Raw genomic sequence first — 18864 nt, forward strand, 5'->3', positions numbered from 1 at the left:
ACTGCCGTGCCGCAGGGGTCAATCATGGTCCAACCCGCTTCCGCCTGGCTGCGACCTCTAGAGGCTGAGCTGGGAAAGGCGGCAGGCGTCGGCCTGGGGGCTGGTGTTGCGAGCGGAAGTGGCCCGACAGAGTTGGGAGCGAGTTGCGAAAGAGTCCGATACAACTTAGCGAATAAACAAACAATCCCTGGACACGCCACCATTTTCTAACTCAGTGACTATTCTTCAGATTTGTCACTTCTTAGCGGAGCCACTTTCGTTATTCTCTGCGGTATCAATTTTTAAAATTTCTCATTGGGAGAACTGGGCGTTTTTTTGAAACGCTGAGAAAGAGGTAGACACTTGGAAGGGCAAGTGAGGAGGTAAACCTTATTGTGTTTCATTGTATGTTTTAAGGTTTCAGTTATGATAAGGGAAAGTCCGACACTTTAGATATTGAAATATAAAGTTATAAAACTAAAACATTTTTGTGTTGGTGCAGGGAGTATCCATGGAAGAGAATAAAGTTAAAAAATAGACCATGGATGGGGGGAGGGGATTTAGTGGGTGATAAAGCTAGTGTTTAAAATTAGTGGGGAAGTGATCTACTTAATAAGTGATGAGTGGGACCAAAGAGCCATGTAAATGGTAGTGAGCTGAATCTTCTACTTCACTGTTTACACCAAAAGAAGTTCCAAGTTAGTCACAAATGTAAGCTTCAAAAATACGATTGGGAATTCCCTGGCGGTCCAGTCGTTAGCACTACAAGCTTTCATTGCTGAGGGCCCCAGTTCAGTCCCTGATAGGGGAACTAAAAATCCCACAAGCCGTGTGGCAAGAAAACAAAACAAAACAATGGTTAAAGGTACTATTTGAAAGCATGAGTGAATATTTTTTATAATTTTGAAGTAGAGAAGGGCTGTCTAAGCATGACATGAAAATCAGAAGTAAAAAGGAAAATATTGACTTTTACTCCTTAGAAATTAAAACTTTCTGAATTTCCCTGTCCTTTCACTGGTCAAGACTCCGCACTCTCAATGCAGGGGGCATGGGTTTGCTCCCTGGTTGGGGAAGATTCTGCATGTTGGTGTGGTGTGGCCAAGAATGAAAATGAAATTAAAACTTTGTGGGGGTACTCTTTTACCCCCTTCTGATGTCTATGTCAGAAGCTTTCTCTGTCTCCTTTATACTTTAATAAAACTTTATTACACAAAAGCTCCGAGCGATCAAGCCTCGTCTCTGGCCCCAGATTGAATTCTTCTCCGGAGGCCAAGGATCCTGGCGTCTGCGTCATTCAGCAACAAACTTTGATCGTGGGGGCTCGTCTGGGATTCTTCAGGACAAGGTAAGGATGCTTGGAGCTCTAGTTCTTTGTTCTCCTAGCGAACACATTTTCTGCTGTACTTTACTAACTCTTATTTATTGGAGGGTATGTAACTCTATTGCTAACACTAGCAAGCGGGTACTCTTTCTTCCCCCTTCTGATGTCTATGTCAGAAGCTTTCTCTATCTCCTTTATACTTTAATACAACTTTATTACACACACACACACACAAACTTTGTGAACTATCAAAGACAGTGTAAAAAAATTGTGAAAAGAAAATGTGGAAATTAGTTGTGCCTCATTAGAAAGAAGATAAATTTCTTTGATATACAGAACTCTATTCAATCAATAAAAAATACCCATGGGCCAGTAATGAAATGGGCAAATAATATGAAAAAGCTCACAGAAAAACAAATGGTTGATTAAAAAAATTAAAAGATATTTCATTTTACTAGTAATAGTGGAAATAAAACTGAAGTCAGGCAGCTTTCCTCACTTAAGAGATTGGTAAAGGCTGAACTAAATGATAACATCATGTATTGATGAGCATATGGGGAACTCTATGTACTCTATGTATAAACTAGTACAATCTTTTTGGAGGACAATTTGGGAATGCCTTTCAAAAATTTAAATGTTCGTATTCTTTGATTCATTAAATTTCTTTCTAGGAATTTTCCTAATAGATAATACAAGTGATCAAATACAGATGTACAATAAACTTACGGCTAAATTTCCTTCAGTAAATAGGGATTGTTTAGATAAATTAGGGTATTATTCATTCAGCAGAATACTGTGCATGCTCAGTAGCACAGTTGTGTCTGACTCTCTGCAGCCCCATGCAACCATTAAAAAGAATGGAATAACTTGCTTTTTCCTTGGTTCCTTTGGCTACTTTGAGAATGGTCTGAAGAAGGGTAAGAGTAGAAGCAGGGAGACCAGCTGGGAGGTTTTGCATGAATTGAGGCAAGAGATGTTTCTCAGTTAAATAAGAAAAGTCATAGGCAGTAAACATAAGTCCGTCTGTATGAAAAATAACGTGATATATAATATGACATATGTTATAGGAAATGATATACAGCAAGCAGTGTCTTTCACTGAACAACGGGACAGAGATTTTTACTTAATACAAATTTGTACTGTTGGATTTTTTTGACAATAAGCCTATAATTCATTTACAGCAAAATTAAACTTTTACAGAAAGATAATATAACAATACAGGAAGTTAGGGCAGTAGTGTCATAGAATTACCCATAATCTCACCACACTCTAAGTTTTATGTTTTGCAATATGATGTTTCTTCCCTGTGTATTTTATTTTTGTTGTAGTCACTCATTTTATTTTTTTTAAACTTTTTATTTTGTGTTGGGATATAGCTGATAAGAAATTTGTGATAGTTTCAGGTGAACAGCTAAGGGACTCGGCAGTACATATACATGTGTCCATTCTCCCCCAAATGCGTCTCCCATCCAGGCTGCCACATAGGATTGAGCAGAGTTCCCTGTGCTATACCGTGGGTCCTTGTTGGTCATCCATTTTAAACATAGCAGTGTGTGCATGTCCGTCCCAGCTTGTTGACTGCCGCTTCCCCGCCCACCCCTGTCCTTTCCCCAGCAGCCATAGATTCCTTCTCTAAGTCTGTGCCACTGTGCATTTTAACAAAGTTAAGTGAAGTGAAAGTGGAGTCGCTCAGTCAAGTCCAACTCTGTGCGACCCCATGGGCTGTAGCCTACCAGGCTCCTCCGTCCATGGGATTCTCCAGGCAAGAGTACTGGAGTGGGGTGCCATTGCCTTCTCCAATTTTAACAAAGCTGTATTTGTATTTGTGATCTATGAGCAATTTTTGTATCCTGCTTTTAAAATCTACTGTTACATAATAAGTATTTTCCCTTGTTGCTACACAGATTTTGTAATTGTCACTCTCATGACTGTGTTACCTGAGTGCTACCTTAATGTGTTTATTTGTTGTGTTGCTTCCAGTTTTGCTGGTTACAATAATGCTGCAGTGAAAAGGTGACTACTTCCTAATGCTAGAACCTTACCACTGAGATCACTGAATTTGGCTATTTCATGTCTCTTGATTAACATTAGCAATTGTTTTCCAAAGTGGTTTCATATACTTATATTCTACTTCCAGTAATGTTTGAGAGAGCCTATTTCAAGATGCCCTGGCCAGGGGTAGCTATCATATATCAATTGTTGAAGAACAAGGGCAAAAAAAAAAAATGGCACTTCCTTGTTCTTTTCATCAACATCATTGGTAATGTGTAGATATTGGCTCTTTTGTGAAACTTGTTTGTGTCCTTTGTGCATTTGTCTACTAGGTTCTTAATAACTAAGGTATTTTCCAGATGTGCAGATGTTTCACGTTTTTATGAAGTCAAATCAGCTTTTTTTCTGGATGATTTACATTGCTTAGAAAGCTGTTTCCACTTTCAGAAGTGACTCTCTTAGTATTTTAAATGTGTATGCCCTACTATAATTAGCATCAGACATAATATGTGGGACTAGGTTGCTTTTCTCCTGGTATTGCTAACCAGAGATGGTCTTTACAATCCTTATTCCTTGGATCTTTCAGCATGAAACTCCCTCTAGAGGAGTTGAGTGGAATCATCCCCAAAGGATTCCCAAGTAAGGCTGGCGTGATTGATTCATAAGTTCGTGAAAGTGTTAGTCGCTAATCTGTGTCTGACTCTTTGTGACCCCTGGACTGTAGCCCACCAGGCTCCTCTGTCCATGGAATTCTCCAGGCGAGGATACTGGAGTGGGTTGCCATTTCCTTTCTCCTGGGGATCTGTCTTCCCAACCCAGGGATCGAACCTGGGACTCCCATGTTGCAGGTGGACTCTACCATCTGAGCCACCAGAGGCCGAATCATAGTTGTATTCAATACTTCTTCCTGTGTGGCTGCCACTAACACCATCTCAGAAAGATGTAGATACGTAAAGGGCTTCTAGAGAGGGAGGGCTTCTAGAGATTACAGCTGTGGGTTTGGAGGTCTATCTTTGTCATTTACCAACCCGGACCTTGGCAAGTTACCTTGTTTTCTTATTTGTAAAATGAGAATAATTGGGAATTCCCTGGTGGTCTGATAGTTAGTTAGAACTCTGCATTTCCACTGCAGGGAGCAGAGGTTCCATTCCTGGTTGGGGAACTAAGATCCTGCATGCTGTGCAGTGTGGCCAAAAAAAAAAAAAACTTAAACGAGAATGATAGTGTATGTCACATAGGGACATAGGGTAGTGATGTGATGATTAAATGAGCTAATAATATGAAGCATAAAGAGCAACATCCAGCACATAGTAAACTGTCTGCGCTGCTGTTTGGACAATACGTGACAATCAGTAGGTGTAGTACCTGAGGAACTGAATATTCAAAAACATACCATAAGTCATCAATTCAACAAATATTTATTGAAGACCTACTATGTGCCAGTCGCTCGTCTAGGTCTGGGAGGATACACTGGTGAACTATTCTAATAGTTTATATTCTTGAAAAGAGATCTGGACAATAAACATATAAACAAATGAGTATGGTGACTTCAGATAATGACAGGTGTTACGGGTTGAATTGTTTACCCAGAAGATATTGAAATTGGAAGATATTGAAGTCCTAAGCCCCAGTACCTGTGAATGTGACCTTATTTGGAAACAGGATCTTCGCAGATGATCAAGTTATTGAGATCATTAGGTCATTAATCCAGTATGACTGGTTGTCCTTAAAAAAGGGGGGTGTCAAAGTGGACACAGAGATGGACATAAACAGAGGGAGGACAGTGAAGAGGCACAGGGAGAAGATGGTTGTCTCCAAGCCAAGGAATAGTTGAGACTCGCAAGAGCACCCATGTGACTTTTGTGGACATGAATTTAAAATAAGACCAGTCATCAGTGATCACTGATTCATAAGCACCCAGGAATAAACAGTTTGTTAAATACAGTGGTGCCCTCAGCAATTGTTCACTGAATAAATAAACAAATGAGTGCCTATTACTTAAAACATTTGGATAAAGGAGAAGGAAAAGCAATAAAAAAGGAATGTGTACCTCTCATGGGGCTTCCCTGGTGGCTCAGGCAGTAAGGAATCTGCCTGCAGTGTAGGAGACCTGGGTTCCATCCCTGAGTCAGGAAGATCCCCTGGAGAAGGGAATGGTTACCCACTTCACTATTCTTGCCTGGAGGATTCCATGGACAGAGGGGCCTGACAGGCTATAGTCCATGGGGTTACAAAGTCAGACACCACTAAGCGACTAACATTCTACTTGAAGAAAACAAAACACAATTATTTGAGAACAAAGCCATATTTCAATAAGCATAAACACATTAAGCTTCTAAGCTGAAGTTATTAATTCTGAAAGAAATGCAGGGTAATGGCTCACTTAAAATATGATGTAGTTAATCTGAGAAAGCATTCCTGAAGTTAAATTCCAGATCAGAGTTCAAAAGTTACTAGGAACAAGTGTTAACAGAAAGGAGAGGTAAAAAGGGGAAAACTGTTAGATGTTAATAAGCAAGATGGTGGGATTTCCCTGGTGGGCCAGTGGTTAAGAATCTGCCTTGATGTGTAGCACATGGAACTCCTGCTCAATGTTATGTGGCAGCCTGAGTGGGAGGGGGTTTGTGGGAGAAGGGATATGTGTATATGTATTGCTGAGTCCCTTCACTGTTCACCTGAAATTGGCGCAAGGAATCTGCCTTGCAATGCAGGGGACTTGGATTTGATTCCTGGTCGGGGAACTAAGATCCCGCATTCCTCAGAGCAACTAAGCGTCCCCAACTAAAGTGACTAGAGCGTCTTTGCACCGAAATGAAAGATCCTGCATACTACAGTGAAGATCCCACATGCCACAACTAAGACCGGACACAGCCAAATAAATAAGGTATTAAAAAATAAGCAAGAATGGTAGTATGGGCCATGTTGTATGTGGTCTTGAATAAGTGGAAAAGGACTTTGAGTCTGAAAGTGGGGATGAGAATAATAATATCGTTTAAGGAGTAACCTCTTCATGCTAAGCATGAACAGTTAACTTATCTGATAGTGGCTACTATTTATCAAGTGCCTGCCTGCTTCCATAACAAACCTACTAAATTACATACTATTTATTAATAACAAAATTACATTTTACAAATGAGGGAATTGAGACTCAACATTTCAATAATTTACCCAAGATATGACAGTTAGGAAGGACTGATGCTGAAGCTGAAACTCCAATACTTTGGCCACCTGATGTGAAGAGCCCACTCATTGGAAAAGACCCTGATGCTGGGAAAGATTGAGGACAGGAGGAGAAGTGGGCAACAGAGGATGAGATGGTTGGATGGCATCACTGACTCAATGGACATGAGTTTCAGCAAACTCCAGAAGATAGTGAAAGACAGGGAAGCCTGGCATGCTGCAGTCCATGGAGTCTCAGAGAGTCAAACAAGACTGAACGACTGAACAACAACAAAGGAGCTGAGGCTCCTGATTTGAAGGCAAATTTCTCTGATTCCGACACGACTGAAGCGACTTAGCAGCAGCAGCGGCGGCATTCTGGGGAGAAGGCAGTGGCAACCCACTCCAGTACTCTTGCCTGGAAAATCCCACGGACGGAGGAGCCTGGTAGGCTGCAATCCATGGGGTCGTAAAGAGGCGGACACGACTGAGCGACTTCACTTTTTTTCTCTGATTCCAAAGACCACAGTCAGTCACCTTTCATTAAACTGTGTATTCCCATCATCTCCCTTGCCCTTCCCCCCACCATCTCCCTTGCTCTTCCCCCCACCCCCATCTCCCTTGCTTTTAACACAGAGGTGTGGTCAGGATAAAATGTAAATCAGATAACCTGCCTTTGCACTTAATCCAAATTGTTTCCTAACAACTCTCCCCACCCCACTTCCACCCCCAGGTTACTAACTAGTCTTTCAGTTTCTTCAACTGGGACATGTCTGGTGGTCCAGTGGATAGTACTCCATGCTTCCACTGCAGGGGACCCAGGTTTGATCTCTGATCCCAGGAAAGATCCAGCATGCCACGAAGTGCAGCCAAAAAAAATGAAATGAAAAATAAATGGGCTTAAATCTTTTTTCAACTAGACCACATCTTTCCTTCCCCAGAGCATTTGCCTGTGCTGCACCCATACCTTTGAAGGCTCTTCCTCTCACTCTTTTCAAGCTAACCCCTTTACATCCTTTAGATTTGAGCTTAATTATCACTTCATCTGAGAGGCCTTTCTTGGCCATTTTATCCAAAATCAGATCAGATCAGTCGCTCAGTTGTTTCCGACTCTTTGCGACCCCATGAATCGCAGCACACCAGGCCTCCCTGTCCATCACCAACTCCCAGAGTTCACTCAGACTCACATCCATCGAGTCAGTGATGCCATCCAGCCATCTCATGCTCTGTCGTCCCCTTCTCTTCTTGCCCCAAATCCCTCCCAGCATCAGAGTCTTTTCCAATGAGTCAACTCTTCGCATGAGCTGGCCAAAGTACTGGAGTTTCAGCTTTAGCATCATTCCTTCCAAAGAAATCCCAGGGCTGATCTCCTTCAGAATGGACTGGTTGGATCTCCTTGCAGTCCAAGGGACTCTCAAGAGTCTTCTCCAACACCACAGTTCAAAAGCATTCTTCAGCACTCAGCCTTCTTCACAGTCCAACTCTCACATCCATACATGACCACAGGAAAAACCATAGCCTTGACTAGATGGACCTTCGTTGGCAAAGTAATGTCTCTGCTTTTGAATATGCTATCTAGGTTGGTCATAACTTTCCTTCCAAGGAGTAAGCATCTTTTTATTTCATGGCTGCAGTCACCACCTGTAGTGATTTTGGAGCCCAGAAAAATAAAGTCTGACACTGTTTCCACTGTTTCCCCATCTATTTCCCATGAAGTGATGGGACCGGATGCCATGATCTTCGTTTTCTGAGTGTTGAGCTTTAAGCCAACTTTTTCACTCTCCTCTTTCACTTTCATCAAGAGGCTTTTTAGTTCCTCTTCACTTTCTGCCATAAGGGTGGTGTCATCTGCATATCTGAGGTTATTGATATTTCTCCCGGCAATCTTGATTCCAGCTTGTGTTTCTTCCAGTCCAGCGTTTCTCATGATGTACTCTGCATATAAGTTAAATAAACCGGGTGACAATATACAGCCTTGACGTACTCCTTCTCCTATTTGGAACCAGTCTGTTGTTCCATGTCCAGTTCTAACTGTTGCTTCCTGACCTGCATACAGATTTCTCAAGAGGCAGATCAGGTGGTCTGGTATTCCCATCTCTTTCAGAATTTCCCACAGTCTATTGTTATCCACACAGTCAAAGGCTTTGGCATAGTCAATAAAGCAGAAATAGATGTTTTTCTGGAACTCTCTTGCTTTTCCATGATCCAGCGGATGTTGGCAATTTGATCTCTGGTTCCTCTGCCTTTTCTAAAACCAGCTTGAACATCAGGAAGTTCACGGTTCACATATTGCTGAAGCCTGGCTTGGAGAATTTTGAGCATTACTTTACTAGTGTGTGAGATGAGTGCAATTGTGCAGCAGTTGGAGCATTCTTTGGCATTGCCTTTCTTTGGGATTGGAATGAAAACTGACCTTTTCCAGTCCTGTGGCCACTGCTGAGTTTTCCAAATTTGCTGGCATATTGAGTGCAGCACTTTCACAGCATCATCTTTCAGGATTTGGAATAGCTCAACTGCAATTCCATCACTTCCACTAGCTTTGTTCATAGTGATGCTTTCCAAGGCCCACTTGACTTCACATTCCAGGATGTCTGGCTCTAGGTCAGTGATCACACCATCGTGATTATCTGGGTCGTGAAGATCTTTTTTGTACAGTTCTTCTGTATATTCTTGCCATCTCTTCTTAATATCTTCTGCTTCTGTTAGGTCCATACCATTTCTGTCCTTTATCGAACCTATCTTTGCATGAAATGTTCCTTTGGTATCTCTGATTTTCTTGAAGAGATCTCTAGTCTTTCCCATTCTGTTGTTTTCCTCTATTTCTTTGCATTGATCACTGAAGAAGGCTTTTTTATCTTCTTGCTATTCTTTGGAACTCGGCATTCAGATGTTTATATATTTCCTTTTCTCCTTTGCTTTTCGCTTCTCTTCTTTTCACAGCTATTTGTAAGGCCTCCCCAGACAGCCATTTTGCTTTTTTGCATTTCTTTTCCATGGGGATGGTCTTGATCCCTGTCTCCTGTACAATGTCACGAACCTCATTCCATAGTTCATCAGGCACTCTTATCTAGCAGATCTAGGTCCTTAAATCTATTTCTCACTTCCACTGTATAATCATAAGGGATTTGATTTAGGTCATACCTGAATGGTCTAGTCACCAGATGGTCAACACCAAAATCAGACTGATTATATTCTTTGCAGCCAAAGATGGAGAAACTCTATACAGTCAGCAAAAACAAGACCAGGAGCTGACTGTGGCTCAGACCATGAACTCCTTATTGCCACTTATCCAAAATAGACCCCTGGTATTCTCTATGTCAGCCATATCCCCCCTAGCATTTATCAGATTTTGCAATTATGTTGTCAGTTTACTTTCTGATCTCTTTCCCCAGTATTAAGTCTATTAAGTCCCATTAGACCAGTGAACTTGAGTTTTGTTTACCTCTGATTTCTCAGAACTGTGCTGTTCTGGAAGCCACTAAACACATAAGGTTACTGAGTACTGCAAACCTGGCTCCTCTGAATGGAGGTGTGCAAGTAAGCGTAAGATTCATACTGAATTTCAAAGACTTGCTATGAGAAAAGAATGTACAAGATCACAATGGTTTTTTTATATTGGTTACACGATGAAATATTTGGATAAATGGTTAAATATATGATTAAAATGAACTTCACCGGTTTTACTTTTTAAGGTGGTTATCAAAAGACGTTTAACTTATATAAGTGACTCACATTATTTCTAGCCTCTACACTGCTGTCCCAGAGCCTAGTCCACTTTAGGGTGAAATAACCAACGTTAAGAGAGACCTTATGAATGGGTGAGTTAAGAGTTATAGTCTCTGCCTTTTATGGGGAAAATGGATACAGCACTGCCCTAAAAGTTAGGAGATCTGAGTTCTGGTCTTGGATTTTCTGGAATCACCGTGTAGCCTCGACAAGCACTACCCGACTCTGGGCATCAGTTTGCCCATCCATCAGGCAGTTGGTCTCTGAGATCTGGAAGTGTATGAGAATAAGTGGCTAAGTGGCAGAGAAAAGTGGGGAAGCCTGGTGCAAGAGGATTTCTGTTAGGTTCCAGTCTCACGCTATAGCTTCGGCCAAGAGTAGGAGGCAGTGCGCATAACACACTAGACGCCCAGAACCCAGCACTGGGACTGCCAGCTTCCTCGGGCCGACGTCACTGGAGCGCGACGGCATCGTCGGTCGGGTCCCCGCTCGAGACGGGGCAGCGGCTCAGAAGGTCCCTTCCGTGAAGGCGAGTGCCGGGCAAACAGAGAGGCAAACAATCCCTGAGTCTCTTTGAGGCTCAGATCTCACTAAATCCTCTCCACCATCCTCCCTCTCATTTCACCCGTATGCGGTACAAAAACTGGGAGGTAAGAGCCGAGAGCCAAGCTCCCAAAGCGGAACCTCAGCGCGGCTGCGCAGAGCACGTGCGCATCCTCGCTGGACTCCCGGCGATTGGCTGTGACGCAACTTCCGGTGTGAGCGGCGAAAGCCGGGAGGGCGAGCGAGAGAGGGAGCAGGCAGCAGGGACAGGCAGCAGGCGGGCTGGCTGACCGACGGCACGAAGGGAGGGAGCAAGTGATCAGTGAGTGACCCAGCAAGGGAGGCCACGTCCTGAAAGCAGCCGAGATTCTCCCTTCCTTCTGACCCCCTCCCCGGAGCCCACAGCGCCTCCGGTTTCCAGCGGAGCGGACACGGCCCGGCCCGGCCATGGCCTCGTTGCTGAAGGTGGATCAGGAAGTGAAGCTCAAGGTAGCGGCACCGGCCCCGGCCGCCTTACCCCTCGCTTCGATCCCCGAGCTGTCTGACCGGCTTCCCACTCCCCGTGGCGTCTTTGTCTCCCAGGGGACACCGGCCCTGAGCTTCCGCTCGGCTCAGCCCAGCCCCCCACCCCCGGGGACGGCATCGGGGGAGAGGATAATATGGGGTGGCCTAATGTACCCTGTCTAATAGGGAAGACCTTCGCGGACACGTGGTGGACTTAGTGCTTTAGGCTAGTGACAGCGTAAAGCCGCCCAGCCCAGCAACGTCCCCGCTCCATACGCTGCTACTGCCCCTGCCCTTGGCGTCAGGCTTGCCTCGTATCGTAGGCCAGGTTTGGATGGGGGTTGACACGTTTGTGAGCTCACACCTCCCCCATCTGCTTGTCTTTTGTCTGCTCTCAAAGTCAGACAGCTTCAGACTGGGAGGGAGGGAGGGAAGACAGGTGGGTGCTGCCCTCAAGCCCCGCTTCCCTCTCCTGAGATGGAGAAATGGATCCTCAAAAAAATAAAGTATTTGCAGTCTGGGGGCCTCTCAGCTTCTCATTACAATTATAAGGTGAGGGAAAGACATTTGGATTTGGGCTTACCCAACCTGCCTATACTTATGTTGCCAGCTGCTGATTTGCTCTTACTGAATTGCTTTCTTTGTTAATTTTAGGTTGATTCTTTCAGGGAGCGGATCACAAGTGAGGTGAGTGAAATAAGTAGGAGAGTGAGTGTTGGTTAATAGTTGGGAGTTCCCCAGAGAAGAGAGATCTATAGAGACAGGCCTTCCCACAGGTACTAATTCGGTTGTATTTTCCCTCATCTTCAGGCAGAAGACTTGGTGGCAAATTTTTTCCCAAAGAAGTTGTTAGAACTTGATAGTTTTTTGAAGGTGAGAGACGCTTTTCTTTTCCTCAGATTCCCCAACTTTCTTGGCCAAGGTCCTTCTGTCCAGTGGGACAGATGAGGTGTTGATTCTGTTTTGTTGTGTACCCTAACGCACTCTGATTTCTTGCCTTTTGAATGAAATACTTCTTTGTTCATCTTGAAAAGACTAATGTTTTTGGGGGTGGGCGTCTCTCTTTCAGGAACCAATCCTAAACATCCATGACCTAACTCAGATCCACTCAGACATGAATCTCCCAGTCCCTGACCCCATTCTTCTCACCAACAGCCATGATGGACTGGATGGTGTAAGTGTCCTATATTTTTCTTTGTGTTTCGAAGCAGTAGGGGTTCTCTGTTCTCTATTTCCTGGTCAGTTGAAACATATTGAGAGGAGACAGTGGGCTTTTTATCTGAAAATGAGGATTCTTAAGACATTATGACTCCAGAGCACCTCCTTTAGATCCTGATTTTCATCTGTAGCATGAGGTGAATGTGTTAATGCTACTCTGTTAGAGTGAGTTTGAAATAGGACAGATAGCTATAGGTTCCCGCAAGTGATCTGGTCTGTCCCCATGACTCTAGGCCGGACTTTTCTTCTCATGTAACTACAGTCCTAGCCTTTGTGTGTCTTTGGCACCTAGTCGTTACCAGTTATATGTCCACATTCTGTTACAACCCTGATGACACTGTCTTGCTCTTTGTCTGTATCACTGTCTCACTGATAGAACTTGCAGTTCTGAAACTATCTTAATTATCTTTGTATCCCCAGCATCTAGCATTGTTCCCAGCACATAGCAGTTGCTAAATACGTTTGTTGAGTGAATATTGTGTGTTTTTATGGAATTGGCAGATTTGCACATATTCCCTTAATTATCCTAACTCTGCATTCAGTGGTTCGTTTTTCCTGTTGTTTGTAGTATTCTCCCTCCTCTAATTGCTTATTTATTTATTTATATTTGGCCACAGCATGCTCCTTTTGTGGGATCTTATTTCCCCAACCAGGGATCGAACCTGGGCCTCTGGCAGTGAAAGTGCCGAGTCCTAACCCCTAGACCACCAGGGAATTCCCCCTAATTGCTTCCTTTGTTTATACTTCTTGAAAGGTTGGTTTTCCCAGCAGAGTTTAAGTTGCATTTTGGCAAGAATCTTATCTTAAAGGCTTGTATGTGCTTAATAAATTGTGCATAACTTAAGACAACCTGTCCTAAGGAAGGGATTAAACTTGCTTGAAGGGTAACTTATGATGGGGATGGGGATGTCCAGCAGGCTATTTCCCATCTCTTTGTATCCTTAGCCTACTTACAAGAAGCGAAGATTGGATGAATGTGAAGAGGCCTTCCAGGGTAAGAGCTGCCTTTACCGTCTCCCACCCCAGTCCTTCCCGGCAGATGCAGAATGTGTTCTCCTGGCCAGGAAGCAGGATCTGATTTTATTTCCCAGAGTTCACGTTCCCATGTCCTCTAAGCATTGTCGTTATTTAGCACTCTAAACCTAATTTTCCAATTAACAGGGAGGGTTTGTCTTAGTGTGGACTGTCAAGGGAGACAGGTTGAAGAGGACGACACATCACAGATTTTTCACAGAAATGCCAGTTCCGTGTTAGTTTTTCCTCTTCAATAATAGTTGATATGTTAAGTCTATAGAGCAGGGGTCCTCAATCATGGTACTGGTCTATGGCCACACAGCAGGGGGTGAGCAATAGGCAAGCTAGCAAACCTTCATCTGTATTTACAGCTGCTTTCCATTGCTCGCATTACCACCTGAGCTCTGCCTCCTCTCAGATCAGTGGAGGCATTAAAATCTCTGAAGAGTGCAAACCCTACTGTGAAAGAGGGATCTGGGTTGCCTACTCCTTATGAGAATCATCCGGAAACTCTGCTTCCTGAGCTCTCACAAATCCATGGGAAAAATGGAGCATATTTAAATTTCCTTATTCAGACTTTTGGAATACTCTAGACTTGTTGTTTAGTCTGTTAATCCGTGTGTTCTCTTTTTTATTCTGTTGGGGGCGTCAGGTTGTGGATAGGGTTATGCCAGATAAAAGGCCAAGGTCATAGCATTTCACGGGGCTGGGAAAGAGAGAGAGAGAGACCTGGAATGCTATGTCCTGCCCTTCCACACCAATAATTTAATCTTCCTCACATCCCTGCCAGGAACCAAGGTGTTTGTGATGCCCAATGGGATGCTAAAAAGCAACCAGCAGCTGGTGGACATTATTGAGAAAGTGAAGCCTGAGATCCGGCTGCTGATTGAGAAATGCAACACGGTGAGGCAGGGGCTAGTGACCTGTGGGCTGACCCCAGATAACCTGGCTTGAACTGTGCTAGATGATGGATGTGCTCGATGATGGGGCTGGGGGCGTGGAGGTGATGTGGCAGCTGGCAGACTAGGTGTCTTGGCTCCTGTGCTCCTGGCCTGTGGCCCCAACAGCATGAATTGTGTACTTCATGGCTTTAGGAGAAAGGGCTGAGGTCCTCTTAACGTGTATTTTGATCCCCTCACCCTCCAGGTCAAAATGTGGGTACAACTCCTGATTCCTAGGATAGAAGATGGCAACAACTTTGGGGTGTCCATTCAGGTAAGGCACCTGCAATAGAAACTGGAGAGGAAGGTGTGGGAGTATTCTCACTTCCTCTGTGTTTCTGTTTTCCTTTCCTTTTTGTTCTGCCGTGGGATGACATGGAAGTGACTTTTGACTCATTTGCTTTTTTCAGGAGGAAACAGTTGCAGAACTAAGAACTGTTGAGAGTGAAGCTGCATCTTATCTGGACCAGATTTCTAGGTAGGGCTGCTGGCGTGTGGCCCAGGAATTGGGGGCTGGTGAGGTGGTGAACACCGTCTGGGGTCTCCTGCAGCTTCCTCCTCTTCTCTCTCCTTTCAGATATTATATTACAAGAGCCAAATTGGTTTCTAAAATAGCTAAATATCCCCATGTGGTAAGTGAGGGTTTTTTGGGCTGAGGGTGGAAGTGGTAGGACAGGGAGGAGTGACTATTCCTAGGAGGAGCTGTGTGGGTGACAGTCAGGCCTTGGGAACAAGACTTTTCTCTGTCCCCCACCAGGAAGACTATCGTCGCACCGTGACAGAGATTGACGAGAAAGAATATATCAGCCTTCGGCTCATCATATCAGAGCTAAGGAATCAATATGTAAGTTACCTTGGACCCTGCCCACAGTTGTTCTAGCTTTTAGTTCTGGTGGCTATTTTCTTCCCACTCTCTGGGGGTTGAGTTGGGGGTTGGAGGTAAAATGAATGGAACAAATTCTGCCCATCAACTGAGTGTTGAAAGCCCCATGAGGTCATTGAAGGTGTCTAGGTGCTTCTCTCCCTTCTTTCTACCTGGATGGGAAAGGGCGCAGTATAGTCTTGGGGTGAAGATGTGGGTGTTAGCGTCAGGCATAGATTTAGAACTAATTCTACCTGTAATATGGGGCCTTGGGCAAGTTTAACCTCAAACTGCAGTTTCTTTATCTAACACATTAAAGGACCTAGTGTAATTCCTGTACGTTAAGTGCTTCATAAATGTTATTTATTAGACTCTTGGACGCTGGGATATCCCCAGCTGTGTCCGGGGTATGAGAGAGGTAGAAGGGCAGCCACCCTGAATTCAGATTCTAGTGAGATTTGGATCATGTGAGTGATTGGGAGTGGGGGGTTTGTGGGGGTGTCTCATTTTCCTAATGAGGTAGGGGTTGAATAGACACATGATTCCCTGATCCCTCTCCTCCCAGGTCACTCTACATGACATGATCCTGAAAAATATTGAGAAGATCAAAAGGCCCCGGAGCAGCAATGCAGAGACACTGTACTGAGGCCGGGGCCAGGGTCAGGGGACTCTGTGAGTCTGGCTCAAGACCGACATTGCCTTGGTTTGTTACATGACTATCGTGATGGGGAAACTGGCTGGAAATAGTAATCACACCTCTCTCTGTTTTTAGTTAGAGTCTAATGAAACTCTCATGTAGTTCTGTGACGTGTTTACCTCTTTTTTCAGGCCTCAGGAACTCTTCTATTTCCTTCTCTAATACCCCCCGCCCCACCCCGTCCTAATTTCTGGAGAACTCCAGGTTTGTGTGCGCAGGATGCTGGCACAAGAATACTTGTGTTTTCTCTCCCCGGCTCCCTCCTGTGTCTTGGGCTTTGTGTTTTCTTCCTTTTGATGATGAGTTGGTTAGAAGCTGAGGGAACTGGAAGGAAAGTGCTCGGTGTTTTTAGGAACTGGGGCGGGAGGGAGGGGACCGAGTCCTCTCTTCCGGAAGGAAGGTTAGTGTCCCTTGCCACTGTGGGACGTTGGAGCCTCCCCGCCACAGTTGCCCTGGTGATGACTGAGGGTTTCCCGTCTACATACATTGTACCTTGAACATGATCATGACAAGAAACACCTTAGACCTTCTTCTGCCAAGCCCCTAGCTCCTTCAGATGTTTTTATAACTAGGATTTTCACATATACATATGTGTGTGATATATATACACATACATGCAGCACACACATGCCTTGCTGCTGTTACTTGATGCCCTCCCCTCCCCCCTGCCCTGCCCACCAGTAAACCCTGTCTCTCTCACCTTTTCTCTCTCTCTCTCACACACACACACTGTTTAGAAGGTGATAGGTGTCTTAGTCCTCTTCCACCAGGGCCCATTGTCTCCTGATATTGTAGCCTTTTGGGTGCCTGAGGCTGTGAGTTGGAGGAGAGATGAGAAGCAGAGGGAGTGGGGAAGGCCCCTTCCTCTGTGACTTGGGTCCCTTTGGGCGTTTTTGCAAAGGCTTGTCCTCTGACCCCTGGTTGCCTCTTCCCAGGCCAGTTGTAAGTTGGGGTAAGGGTGTCTGCAGCTGTGAGGCCAGATGCTGCTGCTGCTACTAGGCTTTCCCTTTGGGAAAAATGTTTTCTTATTTGTAGTATTGTGCTTCCCGGGAAAGTGTTCACTTGTGTGTATATGTGTGTGCATGCACACACATGCATGTACACGGTGTGTGTATGTGGAAATCTGCCAAGCAAGTCAAAACCATAGAAGAGTTGCCTCTTATCTCTCAAATCTTCCAGAGATACCACTTGTTACAACTTTTGTGTTAACCCTCATCAACCCCTACTTTTTTATTCTGCCACTCCTGGAGAGTCTGTTGGTGGCTCTCTTTCCTTCTCTCAGTGTCTGTTTCTGATTTTTATCCTTGCCCCTTCCCCGCCCCATCTCTGTCTTCCAACCTCCAATCATATTTCCATCTGAGCGCATCATTTTGGTCTCCCGTTATGCTACAGAGGAGGAGTTCGGATGCTGTCTTCCCATGAATAGTACTCAGTAACAAACCAATTGCATTTTAGTTGGGCAGTGCCCCTACTCACCTCCAGACCCCTTCCAGCTAAAACCCTTCCCCCCTCCCGTCCTGTGTTTCTCAGTTTCCCGTTTTGTCTGTTGGATTGTCCAGTACCCCTCCTCCTCCCTCTACTGCCCTTGGATCGTAATGTAAAATTCTTTTACCATGTCAAGAAATTATTAAAAATACAGGTACTTTGACCTCTTTCTAAAGCTGCAGACGCTGATGCGATGCTCTGGTGGCCTGGGGCATACTCACACTTAGGTGTGTGCACATTGGGACACCCACCTCCATATATACCTCCAGTCACTCTATTGGGTGTCTTTACTCCAATTGAGCTGCCTCTTTTCTCTGAAATAATGAAAAGACTGAGGCTTCTGCCTACCAAGGGGCAAGAGTGGGTCCTTCATTTGTGTGCAGTCTGAAGTGCAAGTTGAAAGAAAGTGAAAGTCAGACATGCCCTGTGAGGCTCCTCTGTCCATGAAATTCTCCAGGCAAGAATACTGGGTGGGTAGCCATTCCCTTCTTCAGGGGATCTTCCTGACCCAGGATCTACCCCAGTCCCCTGCATTGCAGGCAGATTGTGTCCCGTCTGAGCCACCAGATAACTCTTCTCAAACCTAACTTGCCTTCTACACTGACAAGATCCCAGCTCCTTCCTTCCTTCTCCAGTAATACCCTGAACTGTCAGTAGAGGGTGCTGTAGTTCCATGTGTGGGGAATCACCTGGCTCAAGACATACCCCACCCCATCGTTTTCTTTATACAATACTTCTCTCTGAATAATGTCTTAAGTTTCTTGAGGATATGCCAGGGACTCCTGGTTTTGGCTTTCAAATGACTTGGAGGGCTGTCTGGGATCTTAGCTCCCTCTGAAATAAAAGTTTCCTTAACTTCCACCTTGCAGAGTAGCGTACTGATATCCATTGATCTGGGATCCATCGTCTTTACAAAAAAAAGACTTAAGGTCTTGAATGGTGGAGGAACATTTCTTCTATTCTGTTTCAGAGATCAGTACCTGTAGCTGACCGTTTTTGAATGCCTGCCCCGTGTCAAGCTCTGTGAAGCACTTTATCTGCGTGATCACATTGATTCTCCATGAATCTCTAGGGTAGTTTTATCCCTTCTTTATAGATCAGGACACTGAGTCTCATGATAAGTAAGTCCCCTGAGGTCACGCCGCTTCGGGACCTGCAATGGTATACAAATTGACTGCTGTGGCCAGGTCTTCACCACTCGTTTCTCAACCGACTAGATGGAAGAGGCCTGAGACTACAGATCAAGGGCTTGGCCTTAGGCATCTGGCAGAACACAGTGCTTACTGCTGAACTGGGCAGTGGATCCTGGAAATACTGGGGGTAGTGCCTGCCAGAAGGTAGGAAAGTGGCCAGAGTGGTTGCATGTAGCTCATAGGACTTGATCGGGCATCTAAGATTTGCATTCTTCCTCAGACCCATTCTG

General features: G+C 44.7%; 1 protein-coding gene and 1 non-coding gene across 5 annotated transcripts; one reads left to right on the top strand and one right to left on the bottom strand.

Annotated features, from left to right (window-relative positions):
* Positions 1-166: 166 nt before the first annotated feature.
* Positions 167-18302, top strand: PSME3 (proteasome activator subunit 3). Of its 4 annotated transcripts, XM_024980896.2 has the most exons (12): positions 167-362; positions 1196-1324; positions 11879-11911; positions 12035-12097; positions 12294-12398; positions 13388-13436; positions 14247-14359; positions 14603-14671; positions 14808-14875; positions 14975-15029; positions 15155-15241; positions 15825-18302. In XM_024980896.2, exons 5-12 carry the CDS (start codon positions 12339-12341, stop codon positions 15903-15905), a joined length of 582 nt encoding a protein of 193 aa, XP_024836664.1. In that variant the 5' UTR covers positions 167-362; positions 1196-1324; positions 11879-11911; positions 12035-12097; positions 12294-12338; the 3' UTR covers positions 15906-18302. The 4 variants fall into 4 exon arrangements, with proteins under 4 accessions (XP_024836664.1, XP_024836662.1, XP_002696046.1 ...); XM_024980894.2 differs by lacking the exons at positions 167-362; positions 1196-1324 and adding an exon at positions 10655-10827; XM_002696000.5 differs by lacking the exons at positions 167-362; positions 1196-1324 and adding an exon at positions 10939-11209.
* Positions 13084-13156, bottom strand: TRNAE-UUC (transfer RNA glutamic acid (anticodon UUC)). Its single transcript has one exon. It is a non-coding gene; the product is annotated as a tRNA-Glu (tRNA).
* Positions 18303-18864: the final 562 nt, after the last annotated feature.

The sequence above is a fragment of the Bos taurus genome, chromosome 19 (genome assembly GCF_002263795.3).
Source record: "Bos taurus isolate L1 Dominette 01449 registration number 42190680 breed Hereford chromosome 19, ARS-UCD2.0, whole genome shotgun sequence".
Taxonomy (NCBI): Eukaryota; Metazoa; Chordata; class Mammalia; order Artiodactyla; family Bovidae; genus Bos; species Bos taurus.

Bases quoted from the DNA above. Each gene is read 5' to 3' on its own strand.
- PSME3 (XM_005220807.3), top strand. From the start codon at position 11,702: ATGGAGAAATGGATCCTCAAAAAAATAAAGTATTTGCAGTCTGGGGGC. The intron at 12,098-12,293 runs GTGAGAGACGCT...TCTCTCTTTCAG, and splicing joins AACTTGATAGTTTTTTGAAG to GAACCAATCCTAAACATCCA. The intron at 12,399-13,387 runs GTAAGTGTCCTA...TTGTATCCTTAG, and splicing joins GCCATGATGGACTGGATGGT to CCTACTTACAAGAAGCGAAG.